Source organism: Anser cygnoides, chromosome 1, assembly GCF_040182565.1.
Source record: "Anser cygnoides isolate HZ-2024a breed goose chromosome 1, Taihu_goose_T2T_genome, whole genome shotgun sequence".
NCBI lineage: Eukaryota > Metazoa > Chordata > Aves > Anseriformes > Anatidae > Anser > Anser cygnoides.
In genome coordinates, this window is record NC_089873.1 from 46052009 (window position 1) to 46077921 (window position 25913).

The 25913-nt window shown below is 43.2% G+C and overlaps 1 protein-coding gene across 1 annotated transcript; it reads left to right on the forward strand.

Annotated features, from left to right (window-relative positions):
• The first annotated feature begins 21 nt into the window (after nt 1–21).
• On the forward strand, nt 22–25890 carry SLC5A8 (solute carrier family 5 member 8). The gene is made up of 15 exons (XM_013182655.3): nt 22–514; nt 2580–2645; nt 5569–5620; nt 6828–6895; nt 7740–7894; nt 8923–9063; nt 13096–13225; nt 14227–14315; nt 14946–15058; nt 16381–16448; nt 16737–16823; nt 17665–17864; nt 18711–18814; nt 20675–20760; nt 22230–25890. Exons 1-15 carry the CDS (start codon nt 182–184, stop codon nt 22359–22361), a joined length of 1824 nt encoding a protein of 607 aa, XP_013038109.2. The 5' UTR covers nt 22–181; the 3' UTR covers nt 22362–25890.
• The last annotated feature ends 23 nt before the right edge of the window (nt 25891–25913 follow it).

Below are 25913 nucleotides of genomic sequence, written 5' to 3' on the forward strand. Positions count from 1 at the left end.
CTCGGCGGGGGCGCGCAGCGCCGCGGGGAGGAGCGGGCGCCGGGGCCCTATAAGGCCGTCCCGGCGGCGCGGCCCCGGCTCTCGCCTCACACACACACACACGCACACATACACACACACACAACACCGGGGGAGCCCCGTGTGGGTCTGTGTCAGGCCGTCGGGCGCTAGGGCAGGTGGCATGGGGCGCTTCAGCGTGTGGGACTACGTGGTCTTCGCGGCCATGCTGCTGGTGTCGGCTGCCATCGGCATCTACTACGCGTTCGCGGGAGGGGGGCAGAAGACGTCCAAGGACTTTCTGATGGGGGGCCGCAGCATGAGCGCCCTCCCCGTCGCGCTGTCCCTCACCGCCAGCTTCATGTCGGCTGTCACGGTGCTGGGCACCCCCGCCGAGATCTACCGCTACGGGGCTATCTTCTGCATCTTCGCCATCACCTACGCGCTGGTGGTGCTGTGCAGTGCTGAGATCTTCCTGCCTGTCTTCTACAGGCTGGGCATTACCAGCACCTACGAGGTAAGGTGGAGCAGCAGGAGCCTTTCCGCAGCCTTCAGGGAGCTGGGGGCCTTCTCACGTCTGCTCTCTCTGTGACTTCTCTCACGCTTTTTCCCAACAACTCCCCACACTCTGTGCCGCCCCGTGTCTCGTGTCTCTCCCGAGGACGGGCTGCAACACGCTCTGTCCCCAGATCTGCTCACACTGCCTCTGCAGAGAGGAGATGCTCACCCTGCTGTCGCAGCTCAGGAGCTTTGCACCGTGCTAGATCTGTTTCCTCACTTCAGCTGCTCAGTTTAGTGGTGGGTTAATCCTTGTGCAGCTTGGGTGGTGACGTGTGATTAATGATGTGTAATTAATATACCAAGAGCATCTAACATACAGAGTGCATCCAACATCAACAGCATCTAACGTAGTAACCAGAGTTCTCGATTCATGCTCCCTCCAGGTAGGTTTCTAAGCTCAGGTGCAGCCACAAAAGTCCCCCTCTGGCAGAGTATATGTCTGTGCTGTTCCTAGAGATTTTGGGGAGACACCTGCTGCAGCAGTAAATGTCATTTCCATTGCTTGAACGGTGAGGTCAGCAAGTGCTCTGTGTCTGCAAAGGTTTTTTTGCTTTCACCAAAATATGGCTGAACTGGTCTTCAGCCCAGAATGTAAGTTTAAGCTATAGCTAGCAGTGCAAAGAAATCTGGGGTGGTGAGATGCATCACAGGTCAAGTCTGACTCTTTTTAGGTGAGGAAGCATCTGGTCAGGGCTTTCTTCTGACACAGAAGGTCCATGCAACCTCTTGATCGTGCATGGAAGATGGTTCCTAGCTGCAGATTTGGAGGCAAATTGCTTTTCTCACAGAGGGTGTTAGGGAAGGGGCGTCAGTGCAGGTGAAAGTCCTTGGATAGCTACTTTGGTCTTTTGTATTTTATTACACTGAGCAGGGGCGTTGCAGCACTGAAGGCTGAAAACAAGACTTCTGTTGGTAGATTTAGATAAGAATTCCCCAACAGAAATGACTGGTGGCTTCCAGTGCATTTTAAACTACTAATCTTTGGACCTGTTACTTGTGATATTTAAAATACGTCCCTTCTCATTAAAGGCTGTTAATTATGACTAGAAACTCACTGATAATCTCAGTGTTTAGTCAGGGTAACACACCTATAAAAGATATACATTCTATCTGCGGACAGAGTTCAGAGATCAGACAACCTTTTACGTCCATCTGGGGGTTCAGCATTGCTTCCAGGCATGAGTATGCTTGCAGATCACAATTTAAATGCTCACCTCACGAGTGAGCTCTCTAGATTTTTCAGTGTTTGTCTGTGTTAAATTAATAGATTGGCAGGTAAAGGAGATCCCTTTTGTGCCACCACATGCCCTAGGGGGTTGTTAGGACAGAGGGTGGAACGAAATCTGCCCTACAGCGTGACAAACTCATTCAGAGGTTGTGTGCTCCCAGGCTGGACATAAAAGCGATAGTTCCTCTTTTGAGAAAGGCTAAATTTCCACTTACTAGTAGAAAATGGCAAGCTGCCTTGGGCAGCACAAGGTGAGGTTACTGTGGGAGGAAGAAACCGCTGGCCACTGAAGACCTTCTGCCCTCTCTCAGCAGTCTAGATGGATGTTCATAATGCTGGAGTTTCCAAACCGACTAAGGCTCAGGCATAACCGTAATGTTTTTCTTTTCACTCTGATTTCACAATGCAAACAGGTTCTGTTGTTTGCTGGAACGTCGTTGTGAGCGTTGCAGAGTGCATAGCAGGTGCTGGTCTTTGCCAAGTCCCAGTGCGCAGCTCCCTGCCTATGGAGTGCCCTGAGGCAGCAATGTAGCACCAGTTTCCACTGGGGGGGCTCTGTCACTGACTAGCTGATGTCTATTTCACCTGCTCAGGTGTGGTTACCTAGCAGTGAGGTCTGAAGAAATATCAAATGAAGTTGAAAGAGATATCCGTCACAATTATACTAAGTTTTGTCCATTCGTGAAAACGTTAAAAAAACACTATGCCCTTTCTGTATTGCTCATTGCCTCACTGTAGTCCTACCGATAATGCCAAGTTCTGATAAACATTTGTTTTTTCTTCTCTTTTGCAGTATTTAGAGCTTCGATTTAATAAATACCTGCGGCTCTGTGGAACGGTCCTCTTCATTATACAAACGGCAAGTAAACCTCAGAGCACTTCCCTGGTCCTTGTAGCCACCAGGACTGTCCAGCTCAGCATAGCTGGCTGTTTCTCTGAGCAGCTGACGAGGTCACCGCAGTGCACAGGTGACTGGGAGCAAGACAAAGAAATCTCTGCTCCAAAGCATGCAGTGGATGCTGGGCTGCCTGCCCCAGTGGTCTCCCCAGGCGCTGCTGAGCACCCAGAGCAGTCACTTGGCATCAGCGCCCATGCCAAGAGACAAATGAGCCTTCCTGGCAGGGAAACAGCATGTAAAGGAGTTGTTTGCCTGCCCTCATGAGAAACCCACAACAGGTTCAAAATGTACGTGTCCCTATTATCTACAGCGTCAGTTTTTATCCTGTGGTCCGTGGATTCTGGGAGTCTGACTAATTCCCAAGGGTCTGTGACAGGTGACGAGGAAAACAAGCTGTCAGGAGCCTGTCACTAGCGGTACAAGGGTTTGCACCACTGCTGGGAAAAACCTGGGCGTCTGCAAACAAAAGTTGCAAATCACTGCCTTAGGGAATGTCAAACTAAAGCAGTCCCTGCAACTTTTCTTGGTGCGGTTTGCTGTATCCAGCCCGTTCGGTAAGTCAGTGTGAGACCACAGCTTTCAGATGTACAGCGAGCGTGTGCCAGATGCTGTGAAACACCAGCAAGAAAAATGTGTTCTGTTCACAGTTATGAAGTGGATGTTTTGTGGAATTCAAAGCAAGAATGAATACAGAATTAGAAGGCTTTTCAAATTACACTTCTGCTTGGTGACCTTTTTGGTATTTTTAAGACCCGCTATGGGAGTTTTAGGGCAATCACAGTTGCACCACTAAGATAGTGATCACTGAAGTGTTAATTTCTTGTGTAAACAGTGCTACTTAGCTGGATTTTGTGGATACACAAATTCATAGGAAAAGTGGAGTGGTAGCATGCATGAATCATGGTGGTATTTCATGGGCAGACATGAAGACATCACAGTTGAGTAAGTTGGAACAAACCAAGTGTAATCTTGTAAAGATCAGAAAAATAATTCTATACAATTTAAATATGTGTACAAGGAAATTAACTAATGATCTATAGCTGTCTTTCCGTGCCCAGTACTAACAACTTAAATAACCTGAATCATTAAAAGAATAGTGAGGAAAGGGAACTCCCTAAGATCCTAACGGTGTAGTTTTAACCGTTCTGTGACTATTGGCATGTGTTTAAAATACAAATAATAAGGATAAATAGTAATACAACCTGAAAAAAACACTGAAGATATGGAAAGATTGTTTTATCTTTCTTGCTTCAGTTGACACAAAAATGTGATTGTATTTGCATCACAAAAATTAATTTCTGATGGTTCAAAGCTTCTGGCACTGATTCATACAAGAAAACCCCTTTCTTGTGGTGACCCTGAGTGAGTGGGATTCAGCAGCCCACGCTGATGGTCATGGGCGGAAGTCACACGGAGAGAAGTCACACACGGGGCTTGACAAGTGTCAGTACTTGTTGGTTATGAAGTGATGCAGCTGGTGCTGAGGGGAGGTTTGTCAGGGCTGGGAGCTCTCTGGGTGTACAAGCTATGTGTGTAAATCTGGAGAGGACTTAGAGCACAGAGAGAAACAAGCACATGCACACACACATGGGCAGCTGTAGACTATTTCCCTGGTTTTCCCACCATCAGCAGATGCTGATCTCTTCTTCCCCGGTGGTCCCACAGTCAGGGGCAGATGCTGATCTCTTCTTCTGTGGCAGTCCCACCACCCTTTCTGGCCTGTGCTTGTACCAGGCACGCAGCATGGGGCCAGGGTGATGTGGTAATGCTGGGTGCAGTTGCCCCTCCATGCTCGTTGCTTCTCACAGCTGCACGACCACTCCCTGTACCTCCTGGCTCGCCCCAGCATAGCTGCTGGCCATGTGGCAGAGCTCTGTCATGGGGACTGGGTTTTTCCTGCCCAAAAGCCACAGCAAGTGGTCCACCAGTTAGCTATCCTGTGCTGGATTAGCTGGGCTGGACTCCATATTTGCAGGAAGGGCAAAGGCTTGCTGAATTCTGGATAACTTCTGATTCTGCTGCACTTCCGTGCCCAGGTCCCACTGGTATAAATCAGGGAATCAAAAGAGTTCAATCATGAAAAGCTGATGCAAGTCAGCTCAGCCTGGATTTCAATCCCTTGAATCAAGACCGCTGACCTTCACAGAAGTCATCTGCTCATTGCAAGCTGTATTGCTCAGATCCATGCCACTGCTGAGCTTGTCCTGGTAGTACAAGGCAGTAATAACAGTGGTGAAAAGGCACTTAAAAATAAACATGAAGAAATTATAGAGGATACCAGTGTATGAATCCCGCTGTGCTCTTAAAAGTGGATAGAGTAGCTCTTTGATTTGTATGTATCTTCCTGTATTGGGTGAAAATCAGCTGATCATGCATGGCTTCATCTTACATCAAGGACTGTAAACCCTTATAATGCAATCCATAATGCCTAACTAATGCTGTATTTCTTGTTCTTATTCATGTGCATTGCAGTTGCATACTGAGAGCCATATTGATCCCAAGACTGAGAAAATAAATTGTAATAGATTCCTTGGCAAACCATGTGTAAACCTCACCAATTTCCTTTTGCTCTTGTTTCTGCAATATGACTGCAGTTTTAAAGCAATAAAACAAGTTAATTATAAGAGCCAGGAAAAACTGAAGAGGAATTGGGTATTTAAGAGTCACTGTGGTATTTGTTTTAAGCAGACTAAGTTGTGAGACTGCAGTGCTGGTTAGTATCAGACATGCGTCTTCTAACAGTTTAAATTATTTCTCAGCAGTTAAGAATTTAGGAAATATAGGCTGCATAAGTGCTTGAAGAGAAACCATCTCAGAAACCTGTCACCTTTTCCAGGAATTTATGATTCTTCTTTTCATTTTATATCTTTTTTTCCCCATCTAGATTTTATATACTGGCATTGTCATTTACGCTCCAGCGTTAGCACTAAATCAAGGTAAGATGACCGTACTGCACTGTTTTCTAAATTATAGTTTTATTCTGCACGTAGCACTGGCGTGCTTTTCTTTTTGTAATGCTCACCAAAAGATACAGCTGAAGGACTGACTGTGAAGTCTTCCAGGATTTGTTGATCCTGATGGGAACACTGATAGAAAGCCTCCCAGCTGTAATTCTGCTCCCTAATCCTGGCTGTAAAGAATTACAGAAGTGGCTCAACAAAAAAATCTGCTCTCACTTAGTCCAGCTCTCTCGTGCTGTCCTTAGGTCATGGCTACACTCAGAAAACTTATGAAAAATTAAGTATATTTTGAAGGAATGGACAGAATAAGACACATTTAATCCCCCTGATTAAGTGCATTTCTTCAAAAGGAGACAGCTAGGGAAATGTTCTGCATTTTTTTTCCATACAAATCTGTTTTGGGGCTGCCTGGAACTGTTAATCCAGCCTATCTTTTTGCCTGGAAAAAGAAAAATTCAAGAACAATGACATTATGAATTTAAGATACTGGTTGTGATATTTACAAAATGAAATATTGCCATTGTTAGTTCCAGAATGACTTATTGCTTTGAAGATGGGCTACATTTATTTTTAAATGGGGGAAAAGCTTTCACAGGGAGCCAAATGAAACTTTTAATTAGGCACAATTAATTTGTGTACTTGGCAAGAAAAGGCAATAACAAAGTGAAAATAGAAAAATTAATTGTTTTGGCTAGAATGAAAATCACAATCATTCTTTTTTTGTCCATTTGTTTGTTTGTTTTTGGCTTGTTCGTTGAACAAAAAGGAAGAAAAAAAAACAACGCTGTCTGCACTGGTGTCCTCCGGTGTACGAGTCCCACATGTTTTGTGTCCTTGATGCTGATACTTGACCTGTAATTACAGGCCATAACAAACTATGACCTAGCTAGAAGCAATGTTTTCCGTGAGCTTTGCTGCTGTGCTTCCCGTTAGCCGGGGCTGTCTGTCAGGGAGCCCCACAGAGCCGTGCCGCACAGCACGTGAGTGTGTCAAGCTCAGGCACTGATGGGAATCCCCTGGTTCAGACATGCAAATCTTTTCATTGCAAATTTTTATTACTTTCTGCTTTTGCATTTAACTTGTTTCCATTTGTCTTCAGTAACCAGACTGGTGTGAAAAATAGACCTTAAGTGTTTTGTCCCCAGTGCCTCCCTTGTACTAATGTCCTTTCACTCTTTTTCAGTCACGGGCTTCGACTTGTGGGGTGCCGTGGTGGCGACCGGCGTGGTCTGCACTTTCTACTGCACATTGGTACGTTGGCCCTTCAGCTGAGAGAAATGTCTTTTCCTCTCACCATTCACATCAAATGTGGAATTTACTGAAAAGTCACCTAGTAACTGGGTTGCCCCATTTCACAGCACAGCTGTAGGCCCAGACTTCACCCAGGGACTTCCCTGGATGCATAGGCAGCCACAACGTGACTCAAACCTTTTCTGTTTTAATACATTCAAAATGGTGTTGTTGCTGAAATAACAGCAAAAAGATAGATTTCCTTCCTTAAGATCCTCCTGTGACTTTTCTGCTAGTCTTGTAGAGTTTAGATACGTAATTTGGCAAGCACATGCTCACTGAAACCATAATAGTCCATGCTCATATGGACAAGAACCACTGAAAATAGCAAGTGCCTTATGAAACAATAGGCCTTTAGATCACTGCTAATTGACCAAATGCCTAGAAACGTGTAAATGGAATCTCCATGACATATTTTTTTTTGTGTATTTTAATACATGTGTGAATGGTATGCCTTCTGGAGGTAGTCTTACTATATAAGCAAGATGAGTACAGTCTGATCATTAATCTTTTGATAAAAACAAACTTCTGAATCAGTGGGATATGATGAAGGAAATACTGGCTTAACCTATGCGTATGGCCACCGTAATTTTTAGTGCACCTCACAGAAAGGCCAGCATGTCTTGAACAGATTGCAGGATGCAATTTCTGAACATCCCAATACAGAATTATCTCTGTTCAGGGGTAAAATGGAATTAATCTATCATGCATAATCTGTATAGTAACATTTCTCTTAGCTGCATGTAAGTGTGAAGCAAGAGCACGGCTGCCTCGTTGTACCTGATATGTGCTGTTCCTCATGCAGGGAGGTCTGAAGGCAGTGGTGTGGACAGACGTTTTCCAGGTTGGAATTATGGTCGCTGGATTCTCGTCTGTGATTATACGAGCTGTGGTGGTACAGGAAGGAATTGGACGCATTGTAAATGATTCCTACCATGGAGGAAGACTGAACTTTTGGGAGTGAGTTTGTACTTGCAGATGTTGTGTCTTTTTATTCTGACAAGTAGAGCCCATGTGACAAACCGTGAAATTAATTTCCTACCGAAGGTGGGGAGGAGAGTTGGGACCCAAATTTTACGTACTTTTAAACAAATTTACGTAGTTTGAGGGAGATATTTTAGGGTTTACACCATGCAAAATCCTGTGAAGAGCAAAATCTTTTTACTTTGTCAAGTAGGTGTCTTAAGGACTCATTTTGGGTTCCACCAAATGTGAATGGGGATATTCATCAGGTCATTCTATAAAATTCGTCCCCAAGTTCGTCAGTAAATAATAGTTTATCTACAGATATTTTTTTTCTTCTTGTGAACAGTGATTTTTCAACCTTTTTGGCTGAACTGCAGTGTTATACAGCATTGCTTCTTCCCCCAGTCATAGAGTTCACAGATGGAAAAAGAAAAGGAATAAAAGCATGTAATAGGTGAATTAATATTACATTATTCACCAAGCTAAGCACTTTCTAATGTTTAAATAACACTAATAAAGTGTCATTTAAAAATATTCATGCCATTTAAAATCTGTTCTTCACTTAGAGCTAAATCAGCAAATTTTTTACAGTCTGTCCACAAAGGCTGGGCATGCAAACACACCTTTGTATTGGTGTTAGACTCATGTCCTTCTAGATAAGCAGGCGTATTAGACTTTCTACTGGAACTTCATTTCATCACAATAGTCACAGAAATCATACTGCTTTACTTATAACTAGAGTTTATAGGCAAATAAATTAGTTAAAATTCACCTTTGGATAGATCAGAGTTTTGCTAGGTCAGGATTTCAGCTCCGAGTTTAAAATCTGCTTTCTGTGATTTCATGTAAAGGTGGAATATCGGAATATTCAACATCTGGCCAAATTAGGAGAGTTTATTTTAGAATTAGAGGAAATTTTTTCTCCTAGTCTTTAAGGTCTTCTGATAATGAGTTTTCCATCAATTTTTTTTCCCAAGTTCCATTTCAATATTTTTTTTTTCTTTTTTCCCTTCTCATTGTAGCTTTAATCCTAATCCTTTGCAAAGGCATACCTTCTGGACAATTGTTATAGGTGGGACCTTCACATGGACTGGCATTTATGGCGTCAACCAGTCCCAAGTACAGAGATACATTGCATGCAAAAGCAGGTTCCACGCAAAAATGTAAGTCTGCCTACAGTAATTCTTAATGTCTTAATTTAGCAATGACTGTTCTTTGTAGTGGAGACTTTTTTTTATAAATATGTTTTTTTGCCTCTATAAAACCTATTTGTAAAAGGTAACAACTTTTGCTTTCTGCTTTGTGGACCAGGTACAATACAAATCGTCACAATAAATGCTGGTATTTGAATTACGTATAAATGACTCTAACGTTCAGCTTTCTGCCAGACTGTTTCACTGTGCCACTATTCTTGCATACAAATAGCTGCATTAAGTTTATATGCAACCTAAAGGCCAAATAATATAGTACTTACTTGTGCTGAAGCCTTATCAAGACAGCATCTTGAATTGCTACTCTACTAAATATAAACCAGTGTGGGGGAATTTTACCTAAGTAAAAACTAAAAGATTTTTCCATACCAATGGGTGTAAACGTGAGAAAATGTAGGAATGTTTTATTCAGTGATAAAATTGTTGGGGAATCATATATTTTGTTTTCACAATAGTCTTGACTTTTTCGATGGGAATTCATTATGGACACTGTCAGAGAGTTCTGTTTTCCTTAAGTTTATAAATTTCTGATCAGTCTTTACTCTAGAACAGAGTATATTTACTAACTCTATTATCTTACCTTTATCTTTAGTGTCATTCCCATACTTCACAACTCTGGATGTAAGAATTATTACCAAGTTTATATAGTATATTTATAGGAGAAATATATAAATACACATTGTAACTATAGTCCCTAAATTCCATAATGCAGTGATATGTGGTAGAGAAGGAGTTTTATGAGGGTTTTCACTTCATAAAGTCAGCAAAATGCCCGCAAAATCATGTACAATTTAGAACTGAAATATTTTTGGTTTCAGCAATAATGGAAATCTGCTTTCCGGTCATTTATGCTGCAGACATTTATGGCTCATCGGCAGCCACATCTCCAGTGTACAGTGCCACATTCCCAGCACACCATGTGGCTTCTCCACAGCACCTCGCATGACTGCGTAGAGGGGAACAGCCGCATACGTTGTGCCCAATCTGTGTGCCAGTGAGACTGTCCTTCCCAAGCACCTGCTCCACTTAGGACTATGGCCCTGTCTTACACCCTCCCTGCCCTCTTTGTGAGGTGGGACACCTCCAGGGCATCCCAGAGGCAGCGTGGCCAAGGGGAACGTGACACCACAGCAGCTTCTGGGCTCATTTTCTGGGCTGTTGCAGTGGCTTTGACCAAGACTGGAGGCTGTCTGGTTCTGGAGGGTTTGGATGGGATTCAAGAGTTACGAATAAAAGTACACATTTATTTGGTTGGACTTGATGATCTTTAAGGTCTTTTTCAACCTAAATGATTCTATGATGCTATGACTCTATAGCTCATACCATATTAGCGTTGGCACAGCCTTAATTGCTGGAGTCCTCTCCTGCTGGCGTGGGCAGCTGAACTCCATGGCATCTTGCTTGTGCCTCCCTTGCATGGAGAAATCTTTTTGTATAATGGTTACGGTTTGTTACAGCTGTAAACACTGTCATTCTGTGATGATAATCTAGTTCATTTGCAAACATAATTAAACACATCTGGCAAGTTACATTGGTGGCCTGCACCTCTTGTTGCCATTTAACCTGTACATAGAAGTGTCTAGTGTCATCAGGTCAAAATAATAAGGCTTTGCACCTCCATGTAATTTATTGTAAGGCTTTACTTAATAATAAATCAGATCTGAGGAAGTAATTCTTCCATGTGTCCCAACTTGTGGGCTGTAGGAAGGCCTTAAATGATGGCACAAAAGTTCTCAGCCTTTGGGAAAGGATCTCACCCCATTCAAGAAACAAACCAGTAGGTATGAACATGTGCTGTCATCCTCAAACAGTGACTAGGCAAATCAAACATAATGCTTAAATACGAGCAATATCAGGCACTCAGAGCAGGAGAGCTACGCTTTCAGAAAAATATAGTCTACTAGCATATTTTCCTCTACTTTCTTTTCAAGGTCATCAGCTGTCATGTTGCAGTGCTAAAATCTTAGAGACAGACTGAAACAACCAACCAAAAATAAGCCTTGCACAGTCACAGTACCTTCTTCACCCAAACTCCACCTCATGTTACTCATCCAGAATTAATGGGAACACCTCCCTCCTGCTACAATTATTATACTACAGTGCTTAGTCATAGGGTGTACCAGGAGCTAGAGGTGTAAATCAGATGAAAAACGCAGTTTTCTTTTCACTGTCAAACAGTGACGCAATTTAAAAACAGGAATTGCTGGATGCAGACAATTTCTTTTGCTTTCATGTGTTTCTCTTGACTTTCTAATCTTTACTACAGGCTTTAGGCTAACACTGCTATTGCATCTATTGAAAAGTTTTACATTGATTTAACTCATTGGTTAAATTTTGAGCTGTATCAGCTTCCGAGTGCCTTATGTCAAGGTAGATTATGCCATGCCAATGCAGGAACAGCTTCAGCTAAATCGATGCTAGACATCCAGCCAATATGTAAGTGTCTATAAGAAGGGGACTACTTCATTTTTACCTACTTAGCCTAGAGAGAAATTTAAAGTGCTGCTAGTGCTGTGTTTCGACGAGCACTAATTGCAAATATGAAGCATAAATGCAGCATTTTCCCTTCTGTGTTATCCAATCAGCCTTTATTTACACAGCTCTTTTTAAGAGTTTACATTGTGCTTGCCAATAATTTTTCAATGGTATAAAACTGCTGGCTCATCTAGTTAACCTATACTACTGCATTCTAAAAATACACATTTCAATGCCTAACAAGGTCTATAAAGTTATGTTTACTTCTTCATTCATCCTGATGATCCTCTGGAGCAGTCCAAAGGCTGATGCTCCTTGCCTTCCTGGAAATTGAAAGCACTAAAAGGCCCACTACAGCAGTGCAGGCATGGATATGTTTGCACGGATACCAAAGGTCCTCCAGGGATCCACCCAGCAGAGGTCTTAGTTGGCACAGGTCTAGTGTATGTGATCTGTCAGGCAGTTCAATCTCTATCAGGAAATGATACGCAGATAACCAGAAGGCCACTGCTGGAAAGGAACGCTGTTTTTCAAGGCCAGGCTCCCTCTGAGTGTGTTTGCTTGAACTGACCACCTTCGGTGAGCCACAGCTTGAAGAGCTTTGTGAACCAGGAGTCAACAAGAGCTGAGAAACATCTGAGAAGATGGGATAGTTAGGTAGAACGGAAAAACCTTCACGGGGCGGGGGGGGGGGGGGGGGGGGAACGGCTTGGGAGAACGATTTGTTTTTCATGACCCATAGAGGTTGCCCGCTGTGTGTGGCAAAAGCAGCATTAATGCATCACAACCACACATTTCTTCTCTGTGTCAGCTGTAGCTCCCAGCAGGACATGGGGAGGGAACAGGATTCTTTGACTCTGTCAGGCTCCAGGGGGGTAAATTAGTAATGGGGAAGTTCTGGGGTCGGTGATCTTGATCTCTGATCTCTGAATCTCTGGAAGTGGAATCTGGAAGTGGCTCCAAAGCAGGTCCCTGGAGAAGGGAACACGTGCCTTGTTGCTGCCTTCCATGGAGGCTTTCCTGGGAGGAAACGGTGACTTTGTTGCTTTATGAGCATGATTCCAGCATTGTGTAAATGTGGTAGTGCAGCTCCAGAGGCAAATGATTGCTGGTGCTGATTAAAGGTACCCAACGCTTTGATCTGGGGCACCCCACCTTGCAAATCGATCTGGGGTTTGTCTCTGCCAAGGGGCGTGGTGAGGGGGAAAGAGTGTTTTCTTGCCAGCTGCCGGTAAAGTAAAACTCGTGCACATGACGAAATATGTGGATTGACATATCACTGCCATCATCCCTCGAGTAGACCTTGTCAGAGGACAGGCACTGAGACTGCTACCAAGAACAATATCATGTCACATGGAGCCATGCCATGATTCCCTTTCAGGTGGGCAGCCACATGAGGCATGGGCACCTGCTTGCTTGGCTCTGGAGGGGACTCGTGGGCCAGTCTCTCAGTTGTAGCATGGGGGGACGTCTAGCTCTAACATGTTGTGTCCGTGCATGTTGGCACAGGTCCCTCTACATCAACCTGGTGGGCCTCTGGGCGATCCTGGTCTGTGCAACGCTCTGTGGGCTGTCCCTGTACTCCATCTACAAGGACTGCGACCCCTGGTCTGCAAAGCAGGTGTCGGCACTCGACCAGGTATGGCCCCACATCTCAGCAGGTAGCAAGGGGCAGGGGCATCCTTCCCCTTGGGAAGGGTGATAAGGGAGCATGCGTAACCATTCCGGTGGGTTCAAGAGCTGGGGGATGGGAATGAGGACATGCCAAGTCCACATTGTGTGAGTCTGTAATACAGGGATTAAGTTTAGACCATGGTGGGAGGGAATACCTGGAGAAGGCAGCAGACCTGTCTTCAGGACCAGTCAGTCCCACCATCTCCTTGGCTCTCACAGACCTGCAGATCTTTTTGTTTGTTTGTTTATGCCTCAGATAATTGCAGGCTCTGGACAAATCCCCATGGATAATAGCTGGAAGTCGAGGAAAGGAGCAGAGATAATGGAGTATTGGAGGCAGTACTTAAGGATAGAGTAAGATGAGGTATGGAAGGCCAAGATGGATACCTGAAGACTCTTAGGTGCCTCCTTTCACTCAAATTATTTTGGTGGAACCTAGAAGTAAGATACTTCAAGAAGTAAGATACTACAAGACCGACTTGTTGGTAAAAAAAAAAAAACGGTTCACAGGCAGAAAATCTTAAAATCTGTACCTTTTTCCAATACTCTGATCTTGCAAAGGTCAACAGATGGCACACAGCTTCCAATATGGAAATAGTTCTAAGGTACCTTAAAGTTATTGGACTGTATCTAAAACCTTTCCTTGGTGTCAACAGCAGATATAAGAATCTACTGACAGAGTGAAGTACAATCCAGACTACCTGCTGGTCAGTGCTAGCTACCTATACTGTCATCATTGGATACGTTCACCTCTGCTAGGTTGTCTTAACAGACTTGTCTGTATCTCAAGTGGATGTTTTAAGAATCGTTTTCTTTGTAGAAAACCAATAACTACTGCAAAATGGGACATTCAAAATTAGAAGAGCTAGGCAGAATGCCAGTGAGAAGGTTATAAAAAAATAATACAGCAAAAAAAGAAAACTTACAGCAAGATAGTAGTAATTCTTACACTCTGAATTTTTTCAGCTAATGCCTTACCTAGTGTTGGATATTTTCAAGGATTTTCCAGGAATGCCAGGGCTTTTTGTAGCTAGTGCCTACAGTGGGACATTAAGGTAAGTTGGATTCTAATGTCTTTTTTTCTTTTCTTTTTTCTTTTGTTAACACTAAAGGTGCATTTATACTAAAACTTCTGCATTTCATTTCCTTTTTCTTTAAGAAAAGCACTATGAGCTGTTTGATGTTGCATCTTACAAATTCATAGTTTTCAATAGCAGTGCTCTGAGGTCCTAAAACTCAAAGCTGTTTGGAGTTCCCTACTAACAGCATGAAGAAATAGCTAGCCACAGGCGATGTACAGAGCTAACAAGCCCTGTCTCTCTGTGCTTTAAAGCCCCTCTGCTGAAGGAATTCTTAAATATTATAAACACGTAATTGTACAACATAGCTACAGTAATGTTTATAGCATAACCACATGTAACAGATACTTTCATTGACTTCTCCAGCCCCATCTTTTCATTAAGATTTGCCTTGTCTTCACTAAGAGCAATTATTTTAAATGATTTTTATAAGCTATTAACCGCATCACCTGCAGCAATAAGTCATTTCGACCAATACAGTGGTTGCATTTGTTCTCTGACACCATTCTAGACAGCAGCGGTTTCTCTCTGCCAGTAATCCATCTGTTATCTGTGATTTCAGCATCTAAGATAAACAAAGAAATGTATAAATCTTGTGTTCTGCAGTACAGTGTCCTCCAGCATCAATGCTCTGGCTGCTGTGACTGTTGAAGACCTCATTAGGCCATACTTCAGATCGCTCTCTGAAAAGAAGCTGTCATGGATTTCCATGGGGATGAGTATGTCTGGAAAATCTCTTACACTTTTTCTTTACAAAGTGAGGGCTTGATTCAGATCTCACTTATGGCAGCATAAGGCAAGAGTAAGTGCATTCAAACCAGTAGGACTACATTGGTGCAATACTAGGGGGAGCAGAGATCAGCTGTGCAAGTTTTATGCAGAATGGGGGACAAGCTATTTCTAGGGAAAAAAAGAAAAAAATCCATCATTTGATGTTTAAGCAGTAAAGCCAGACTGCCTCTGTATTCAATATTGATCTATAATAGTACAGAACCAAATATCTTGGATTAAAATTGTTGCTGTTTTTCTTTAATCTGTCAAAACCTAGAAGCATAGGAAACAGTTTTGTAACAAACCTTGTGAACAGAGCGATATGTGAACTACAGCACTGCAGAGAATGAGCAACTTCATGTCTTCCCTGATGTACCCTTGGACCTGCAGTCTGATAATCTCCTATGTTGAATGACCTTCCTCAGGGAAGAGGGTCAAAACTGTGCTGAGCAGATGGCTTACATCTCTGACGTACATTTGCTGTCTCTGCTGGTTGTACAGCCTGATACCAGCTGCAGGTGTGGCCCAAGGCAGTGTGTGTAATAGGTGTGAAAAAACACAGTCCCAGCACAGTGTCATAGCCCCTACCACAGAGCACAGCGGACTGGTGACAGGTGCCAAATATGAAATATTTTCACCTAAGAGCAGTTTCTTAAACATTTTTGCAAGCAGTGTTTATGCCAAAATTGTTGGTGCTCTGATATTGTCATGAGTTGCCTGAGCTATCACATTAACATTGCTTGTGCCCTTGTGCAGTGTAACTCAACAGGGGTGGAGGTGGAGAAAACAAATGAGCCAGTGTTGTGGGTGCTGACAAGAGCGGCTATGTCCTGGTGGCCCAGGATGTTCTTTGTCACACTGCTAGCTCCCGGTAATCTGCCATCATTTACTTTCTTGCTCAAACGAAAAGCAAATTTATTCATTCAAAATAAGAACCACATCACAGGAGATAAGCTGAAAAATGTGAACAATGCATGGTGTATTGTCGTTATGACTAATCCGTATGGATCAATCCATCTAGGATCAAGTGCTTAAGTAATCTTTAGTAGTATACAGGAATAGGATTTTGTCACGTTTGCATCATTTCCTTTTAATACAAACAGAAAACTGGCCATTTGGGCTCTTTTAGGAAAAAACAAAACAAAACAAAACAAAGAAGATGCTAGCAGGTTTGTTTTAGGGATGTCAGAGCCCTGCTGGGTTAGAAGGAAGCATTTCTCCATCTGTGGACATTTTGTCAGATGCACATCATTCTGCCTTTCCCACACAGGCCTTTTTTATGGTGGAGTCTGCATCGCTATGGCTGCGCTGGCATCTCTCCTGGGAGCCTTGCTGCAGGTGAGTGTCAGGCTGCTTTTTCATGCCTGCATTGAATAATCCAGAATGAGTTGTGTAAGGAAATAATTGCTGGATACCATTATGAGATTAGCTTTTATTCTTTGTTTGGTACTGGCCTCAAACAGACTAAGCTTCCACTCTGAGCACCCGTGTCACTATACCAAGTCCTGCCAGCTGAGAGGGACAATTAAAAACCCATAATATCCTTCTTACCAGCTTCCTTTCTTGCCCTGTTGGAAGCTTTAACTTTTCCTGCACAGCACTTAATAGACTCTCTTCCTTCCACAGGCAGCACTCAGCATTTTTGGCATGGTCGGTGGCCCCCTTTTAGGACTTTTTGCCTTGGGAATCCTCTGCTCCTTTGCAAATGGAATTGTAAGTACAAATTTAAAGCCCTGTTGGACCAAAATTAATTGATAATTTGTGGTTTGTCCTTCCCCCTCCACCCCTAATAATTTTGTGTTGGGCAGCAAGGATATGTCTTTGATAACTTCCATGTGGATCTTTACCCTTTCTCACCTTCCACCTTATCTCAATGAAGTGATGAACCTCTTTAAGTGGCAGGCTCAATTGGAGTGCTCTGCTAGAGTGCTTCAGTGTCATGATATCAGCATTTCCAGAGGAAAAAGCTACTCCATCAAAAATGTATTTGACCAACTCTGTGAGTATGGTCATGGGTCAGTGAGAGGATTGTTATTTAGTAAGATTTGCTAGTCACTAACCTTTACATTTTTACAGTTGCAAATTTTAAGTATATGCTGCAAAAAGAATCACTAGCTGTCAGCTAGCAAACTCACCCAGAAGAGACTTTTGCAAAAACAAATCACGTGAAGAAAAGGGGAAAATGCTTTTGACCCAGAAGAGACAAAAACAAATCACATGAAGAAAAGGGGAAAATGCTTTTGTAGTCATTTAAGGAGGGCCTCAAATAAACCAGCTTTTTCCCAGTACTAAACAACCCAAAGCTATCCTTTGATTATAAATTCACAGTGGCAAAATAAAAAGCGGTATGTTCAGGAGCCACAAGCAAACACTGTACTCTCCAAAAGTTAAATGAAGTAAATTCCCAGTTCTCCCCAACTGTATATTTTATTTTTCCTATGTAGCTTTCAGTTTAGATTAAGTGTTTCTTACTTATCTAGTTTTTGTTGTCGATATTGTTTTAAATATACCTTTGCTTTCCTTGTAAGTCCAAGTTTTGTTTTCTGTTTTGCAGGGTGCATTTGTGGGTCTTGTCACTGGCTTCGTTGTTTCACTTTGGGTTGGAATTGGTTCTCAGATTTATCCTCCACTCCCAGAGAGGACTTTGCCACTGCCCCTCTCAACTGCAGGCTGTAATATATCCATTTCAAGCAATCTGACTACATCAACAGCAAATCCATTAACAACAATTTTCAGCACACAAGCTCCCGAAAGGTATACGAGTTCCTCATCTGCAATATCTGCAGCATGTGTTTGATATAAAGCAACATGAACATCTGCCTAGCATTTGAGTTACTTCAGGAGAGATTATGATTGGTGTAATGGGAAAAACATAAGGGGGTTTCTCCCCTCTGCAATTGCTGTATGTCTGTCTTTGGGCACTCACAATTAAACATAAAAATTACAAATGATAGTACAGGGAACAGCTGGAACAGGAGCTAAACAAACATACTTCTAGAGATTCTTAATCATTATACTTCAGAGCATCATATAATCAGCAGTGGATACCCTGGTGCACACACAGGTGCCCAACATCCAGTCTGACAGACTGTACCTCTCACACAAGACCTCCAGCATGATTTGTGGCTGTAGGGAAGCAGCAGAGCACATCCTCAAGGTGACCAAAACAAGATGTAACGTGAGGTGTGAGAATTGCCCTATTATTTCTGGCTGTTTAGAGCAGCACATGGCTGATGTCCTACCATATTTTTTTCTTTAAATAATGCAGCACATTCTAAAGATGGTATCCCCTCGTCTGGATAGCTGGAGTGCTCAGCTCTGCACTAGATTCTGAGCAGAGACAAGACTGTCCTGTTTTACCTGCTCAGTCCCACGTTGCCTACTGCGCTGACCAGTCTCCTCCCCTGTGAGGGCACTTCTGCAAGTTTTGTAACAGATTTTCAATGCACTTTTTATTGTTTGGAGGTACAGTACTAAGAGTACCAGCTCATTTCATTCAGAAAGTAACTCTTTATTTATACTCTGTCTGGAAACAGACAACATTTTCAGGTTGCCTGGAAGAAGAAAGCAGAGATTAATTCTTTTTCTGCTCCTTTTCAGGCCTGTCCTGGCAGACCGCTGGTATTCCTTGTCCTATCTCTACTTCAGCACACTTGGGACACTTATCACGATAGTTGTGGGAATGATTATCAGCCTCCTAACAGGTACTAGTTCCACAGCTGAGGTTGAACATAAGTCTTAGATCTGTTTCAAACTAAGATGACCAAATGGAGAACTGTCATTTCCGCAGTCAATGCCAGTGACCGTACTGCAAAGACTGGATATTAAGAAAAGGTTCTTCACCAAGAGGGTGGTTGGGCACTGCAACAGGTTACCCGGGGAAGTGGTCACAGCAGCGAGCCTGATGAAGTTCAAGAAGCATTTGGACAACACTCTCGAACAAATAGTTTAATTTTTAGGTAGTCCTGTGTGAAGCCAGGAGTTGGAATTGCTGATCCTTGTGGGTCCCTTCCAACTGTTGCATGTTCTGTTGCATAAGGGTTCCCATCCTAACTCTCATTTCCTCTTCTCAGCCCTTCTGCGTTCTATGCTTAGTCTCTAATCACAGGAAAGAAAACTTCAAATTTCTAAGGAGAAAGAAGTTTCAGCAGTTTTTTAACCTGAGGGTCAAAAAACTCCATCTATCTTACCTGTTCTGTTAGATCCCAGCAGGGTCTGAAGTTGAAGGGTAGTCCCCGAACATGGCAGCAACTCGAAGCAAGGAGATGTACCCATGCTTCTTCTAGAGGACAAAAACAGTTTTACTTTAAGTGAGTTCAGAGCACTCAGGCATGCACCTGTGCACTGCATGCTTTTCACCACATTTCCCATGCATGTAGCAAAGAGTTGCAGACTGTGTGCATGTCAGTGTTAGCTCCTTTCTCAGTTGCTCTGTACTATTTGTGAAGAGATAAAAGCAACGAATGAGAGCAGGGACATCAGTTCCAGCTTGTGGCCTCTCTACTCTTGCAGCTAAGTGAGATACAAACTGCACTTGTCATCTGCATTGTGCATGGCAGGAATAGCACAAAATCAGCTGCTCTCACTGCTTTCCCCACTATGCCTGGCCAGATGCCTGCTATATCACTCATCAGACTTTGGTGCTGTTAGAACACTTTGGTGCTGTCAGGCTACTAGCCTGACCTATAACTACTTCAGGGATTAATTCTCTTTTCTTCAGGACTACAAAACTCCAAACTCAGCAGACAGATTGGCTTCCAGTACATTCCTTGTGCCTTGTAACTATGTGCACAAGATATGCTTCTACCATTTTCTTTTCCTCACAGACTTGTGGAGGATTTTCTCCCCTTTCTTCCCTCCGTTCTGTCCTTAGTTCCCTCACTGACATGCTCCTCTCTGCAAAGGCAAGGTTGAGCTCTGGCAGTGATGCTTGTAGACATATTTCACTTCTTACTAGTTTGGGATCGGGTCACCCGTAGTCACGCCACTGAAAGCCTCTCCATTGGACCATAAAACAAAGTGCAAAATCTGAGTAACTCAGTAAATCCAGATGAGAATTCCTCAGCCCAAGAAATAGAAACTCCAGAGAACCAACTCAACATCACCCTGGTCTTTGTGGAACAAGATGCCATTTAATTCTCAGGTGATAGAGATAATTCCCAGTACCCACCTCTCCTCTCTTTCCCACACACGTACTCACAGAGTAGTTCATCTTCCATGCCCTAAAAGTGCCCAAACATCCAACTAATCCCCTACCCACCGCAGATGGTTGTCACAGCATTTTACATATATTTCATAGAGAAACCTGGGGAGGACCTAGAAAACTCTGAAGAGGGGTTGAGGCATTTCAAGTAGATCCTGAGGATCATTTCATATTTTGAAAGATGCAGGGGACACTTCATTGTAAAGAAATGATCCCTAAGGAAAGTAACATCCAGCCCGTGACTGCTTGATGGCTTTTCCTGCATGACTGTTCTGCTCACCTGGCTTGGTGCCAATAGCTGGGCTGTGACACATCATTCACATGTGTAAACTTGGCTGATTGAAACGTGCCTATTTTGTAGGAGGACTGAAGCAGAACACAGACCGTAAATTCCTGCTGACCAAAGAAGATTTCCTTTCCAACTTCTCACGGTCTAAATCGGATACAGTAAGTGTAGTTATTTATGCATCCTCTAATTTAAAGTAATCTCTCCTCCTGGGGACAAAGGCAAGCAATCCTTGGTTTATCTTTTCCCACCAGGATGAATAGCACCTGATGCTTTAAGGCAGGAGCAGAGCACAAGGAGGGTGGGAGAAAAGCAGCTAGAACAGACGGAAGCTGTGTTTGGCCACAGCTTGACTTCAGTAACAACAGAGCAGCAGCTGAGATTAAAAGGGACAGTTGTTCTCCAGGTTTCTGCCAAAATACTCCCTCACTAGTCTTTTGGAAGCTGATCCAAGGCACACGTTGGACTCAGCAAAGCTTCCTTTGTTTGTAAACTTGTTCTCTAAATTCTTTTTTTTTTTTTTTCCAACATCAGCTACTGTTTGAGAGAAAGCATTTCTAGATAGACGGTGTTTCTATTTCCTCCCTCCCTCCCTATAATACAAGAAAAGGGGAGAAATTATTGGGAAGAGCAGAATAACATCCCTTAGAAACGCTAACATAGGGGAAATATAGTTTTTAAAATAAACTAGAAATAACCCCTCAGTGCCATCAGGATGCTGAACATGCAAGTTTAGATTTGCTCAGTGCTTTTTGAATACTGTAGTATGGGCAATGGTCATATTTTTAAGATGGACCAGTTTGCAAAATGTTTCTCCCTATGACAATAACACCTTTTAGTATGATCTCGTCTATTTTTGCTGAATACCAGAGAAATGAGGGACTTTTTACAGCACTCCATTTTATTTGCCCATGTCAAAACTGGACACCAGCTATCCAGGTGTTGTCATTCAGTCTTAAATGGACCAGCATCTGTTTTCACCATCTGGGAGTTTAATCTCTGACGTCTTTTGAAACAAAAAGAAAAAACACCAAACATATGGAAGCTGATGTTCACAGCTGTACTGTTTTCTGCATGGAGTCAGAAACAAGTGTCTGCCTGGGTAGCAAGTGGCTGGCATCACCACTAGTGCAGAAAGTTAATTACTGAGAATAAATTGGGGGCAACTAAGCAACTTTCTGCACGTGAAGCGCTCAGCATCTCATTATGTTTAGTGAAGATGGAGCGTCAAAGCAATGATGCATATTAATTTGCTTTTCGTGTCAAAGATGGGGCAAGGACCAAGGGTTGGGATCCAATAGCTCAGGGACGTGGTGGTGACAGAACACCAGACATGAAAACAGCAATTAAAACTTTGCACACCCAAAAATGCTTTAGATGCTTTACAGGACAAGAACATTTTATGTGACAAGAACATTTTACACAACTAGCGTCTTATGCAATAAGAAATTTTCCATACCCCTAGAAAAATACCAGCTGCTGCAAAGAATAACTATGCTCTGTCAGCAACTGACATGCGTTTTCCTGCAAGGCCTTCTGTAAATCGGGCCTGACTCTGCTTCCTACAGGTCAAAGAGAGGAAAACTGTTTCTTCCACTTCACAGCATGGCTTTTGTCTTTTCCTTTTTAGGCAGAGAAAGTGGTAGTGTTGAGCTGGAAAACATCTACTAATGCAGCTGAAGGAACTGACAACCCTGCTTTCAGCCACATCGAAATGGACGTAGCAACTGATAAGAACAAAGTCAATGGCCTCCACATATGACACGGGGCCTTGTCAGCCCTCGAGGACAGTTTTGTTGACGTGAAGCACTGCTGACATTCTTGTGCTGGGTCAGTTACCAGCCCTGCCGGGGGTACAGGCAGGAGTCTGCTGAGCTTCGTGGTACTGTTACCCTTGCACAACCTTGACGTGAGTTAAGAAAGGAATCAGGTCTTTCCTGCTGCTCTCTCTCTCACTCTGGATCTTGGTGACAGGGCTTAAGGTGATGGTTCAATGTGAAATATTTGCCTGATATTCTTGAGCCTCCTGGAAAATAACTGCTTTGAATTTCAGTTCACTCTTGGGGTAAATTTTTTATTTGGGAAAAGCACTGTTCCCCCGGACATGCTTGTTGTTCTTTTTTTTTTTTTTTTTTTTTTTAAGTCATTTAAAGTACAAGGAGGTAGGTACTGTAGGATCATTGCAGGGTGCATCAGATTGAAAGAAACAGTGGATCTTTTTTTGTAGCACAGGAGATGTACTTATCTCCATCTGGTTGCTTTGCAGAACTGAGCCTGAGAGCATATTTATTTTGCTGGTTTTGTCGTATATATTTGCTTTCATTAAGCCACTCATTCTTTGGTTACCTGCATCTACTCCTGTGTGCTCACTGTCGGAAGCTACAAGAGTGTCTTTGGAGATGGGTGAAAGCAAACATCACTAATATCTTGCTCTTTACTCCCTGCCTCACTCTTCTGCCTTGTCTTCCCCTTACGGATCTGGCCCTCATGATGAAGTGAGCTATCTGGGCTCTTTATTCAGTGCCATGTAGCAGAACCACTTGCTGGCCCAAGACCACTCTTGTACTGGGCTGGGTGTACTGTAGCAAAGATGTAAATGGAAGAAGATGGCCCTCTTTGCTGTACTGGGCAAGAGAGAAGGCTGCACCTGCAGTTGCCACTGCCGTTATGTGTGGGGCTGTGAGCTGAAACCTGCTATAGCCATTTGTGTTCGTGCAGTCCCTGTTGTCATTCTGGGGATTCACTTGCAAGATTGGGCCAGATCAGGCCAGAGCACGTTGTTTGTTTTGTCGTGGGCAGAGTCCACTGTGCAGTCCCCAGGTAGGGAAGGGATTACATAGGCTGTAGTTTGGTAAAGTCTCGTCCATGGCTGCAGGGCACTGGATGGCTCACCCTCTGGCGGGGCTGCCAAGAGGAGCTGAACAGCACATCCATCCTTGACCAGGTACTTCTGGCTTGGAAGGGTAAAAACCACCATAGCTTCCTTATCCTGTCTGCTTTCTGGTACAACAGGGACTAGACTCTTTGACCCACTGTGTTGTTTTTGCACTGCAGACTTTCTGCTACGGGTATACGTAGGTGTTCAAAACTTGTCTACAGCAATGGAACCAAGTTGGGTAATAAAAGTCATTGCAGGAAAGCCCAGCTGTGAAGCTTATAAAGCAGTCATGCTTGAGACTTAAAACAGTGACTGTGTGTCTTAAACACTCTGTAGAAGTTATGCTGCAGTTGTACCCTGTGCTGAGCTGCTATAATTTGGGGTTTGACACAGTGCTGGTTTATCTATGCTGATTTGGGCCTTTTAGCTCTTAATCTATTCTATGCCCCAGTGACAGCGGGCGTTTGATGATCTCCTGCGTAAGATGAGCTGACAAGATCAGAAAACATTAGGAAGAAAAAATGGGAGCAGACCTCTCCTAGAGGAGTACAGACCAGATAGACCCTGCATGGCTTGCCACCAGGAGCACATCTCCATCAGCTAACCCAGTGCGAAATGACATGATGAAGGCAGGCTTCCTCTCTGCCTCCTGAAACATGGGTTTGCACAATCCAGTGCAGAGTTTAGGGCCAGCCCCTTGTCTCTCATTCCTCTGCTGCAGTGCTGTGATCAGGTTAGTGTCAGAACACTGTGCAGAAGGGCTGTGAGCAAGCAGAATAAATCCCAGGTGTTACACCTTGTGTCCCCATATCTAAGATCTGATGTGAGATGATCGATAGCATACTGAATAAAGTATTCTGAGATTCCGGACAGAGGCCTCTGCTCTGGAACTGTCCTAGTCTCCCTGACAACTAGCCCACTGAGTGAATGAGCTGGCTATGCTTCCCAAACCTCAAATGGTTAAGTGCAGCCCATGCAGCCTTGTGCCTTGACTTCATGACAGAAACTGATATTGCATTTTGTGCTGCAAAATAGTTTTTGAGCCTTGGAGTAAAATAATTTGTAGTTACCAGGTACTTTCGGCCCACAGATCTGATCAAGGGTAAGTAGTGGTATCTCCACTCTGCTACAGAGAACCAAAATGTGGTGAAAAGGTCTGGTGTCCCTCTGTGTGTCTCTGCTTAGTGGCACATAGTAAGCCATGAACAAAAGAGAAGCCTACTGCAAGCCCTTGTCTTATGTACCTTCTGGTATGGCTACAGCACTCCCAACCCACATGCTGAACTCCCATCTGAACCTGTTCCTCAGGAAGGTGACCGATTGCTGTTTTATTAAACAGCATCAGTATGGCCTATGTTGCACCACTCTGTGCTGAGATCCCTGTTTGCACTGTTGTCGATACTGCCTTAAACTGTCCTGGGTGACCTGTGGCTTCTACCTGTTCTGTTCATGGAGAGAAGACTAATCTTTGCAGTTATCATAGTTAAGAAAAAAATGTAGTATCATGGAGTTTTTCTCAGTACTTTGAATTCACATAATTTATTAAAACAGAGAAAGCACAAGTCATTGCTTGAAGTTACTATTTGAGCACTGAGCAGTCGTTTAACTCTAATTTTGGTATGAAGTGAAAGTTTGGGCCAGATGATATCTGTGGGTCCACAGTCATGTCAAGATGAGTTTTTACTGGGGAAAATACCTTGCTGTAAGAGGCAAACATTTTTAAACTTTGCAGATGACCCTTACAACTGTCTCTTTTCTTGTTAGTTCACCTCCCATGATTGTTGCAGAGCTCAAAAGTGACTCTTCCTGCTTTGCTTTTCTCTATATGCTTGTTACTTTAATTGACATCACTAATTAAAACAGTTAATTTTGAATAATATTTTCTCTGGGATTATATACTGTCCTCAGCTAGTTGGACACAGAGCCAGGGCCTTGTGTAAAAGTAGCAAGACAATTCTCAGGGTCTCCATCATGCTCCTGCACCTTGATCCTTCATCTGTCCCAGCTAAAAACTCACCCAGCAATGAAATGAAGGATAGCCAAGCCCATTAATTCCACAGGAGTGGGAGCACTCCGCAATGTCCAAATTACATGCAGCATCTGGCAGGGTCAAGAGAAAAAGCAAGTGGGAACATTAAAAAGTGAACTAAATACACAACAGGAAGAATAATTGACTATGTAAATACACAAAGGATTCACGGAGAGAAAGTAGTGATGGATCCTGGCCCTTTTTGTTTTGCATTTACTTTTGCTTCTGCTCAACTGGTCTGTTTGCTTTCTGAACAAATAAGGGAAACAGAAAAAAAAAATCATGAATGCCAAACAGCAAATATTTCATATGCATAATTTATTTTAAAGTTTATTGCGTCACATTATACAAGCATTATACATGGCTTTATGTTGATGATTTTTTTAAAGTGTGAAAACTTGACGTTC

Excerpts from the sequence above, each read along its gene's own strand:
- SLC5A8 (XM_013182655.3), top strand. The coding sequence starts at position 182 with ATGGGGCGCTTCAGCGTGTGGGACTACGTGGTCTTCGCGGCCATGCTG. Across the intron at positions 16,449-16,736 it reads TCCTGGGAGCCTTGCTGCAG|GCAGCACTCAGCATTTTTGG; the intron begins GTGAGTGTCAGG and ends TTCCTTCCACAG. Across the intron at positions 16,824-17,664 it reads GCTCCTTTGCAAATGGAATT|GGTGCATTTGTGGGTCTTGT; the intron begins GTAAGTACAAAT and ends TCTGTTTTGCAG.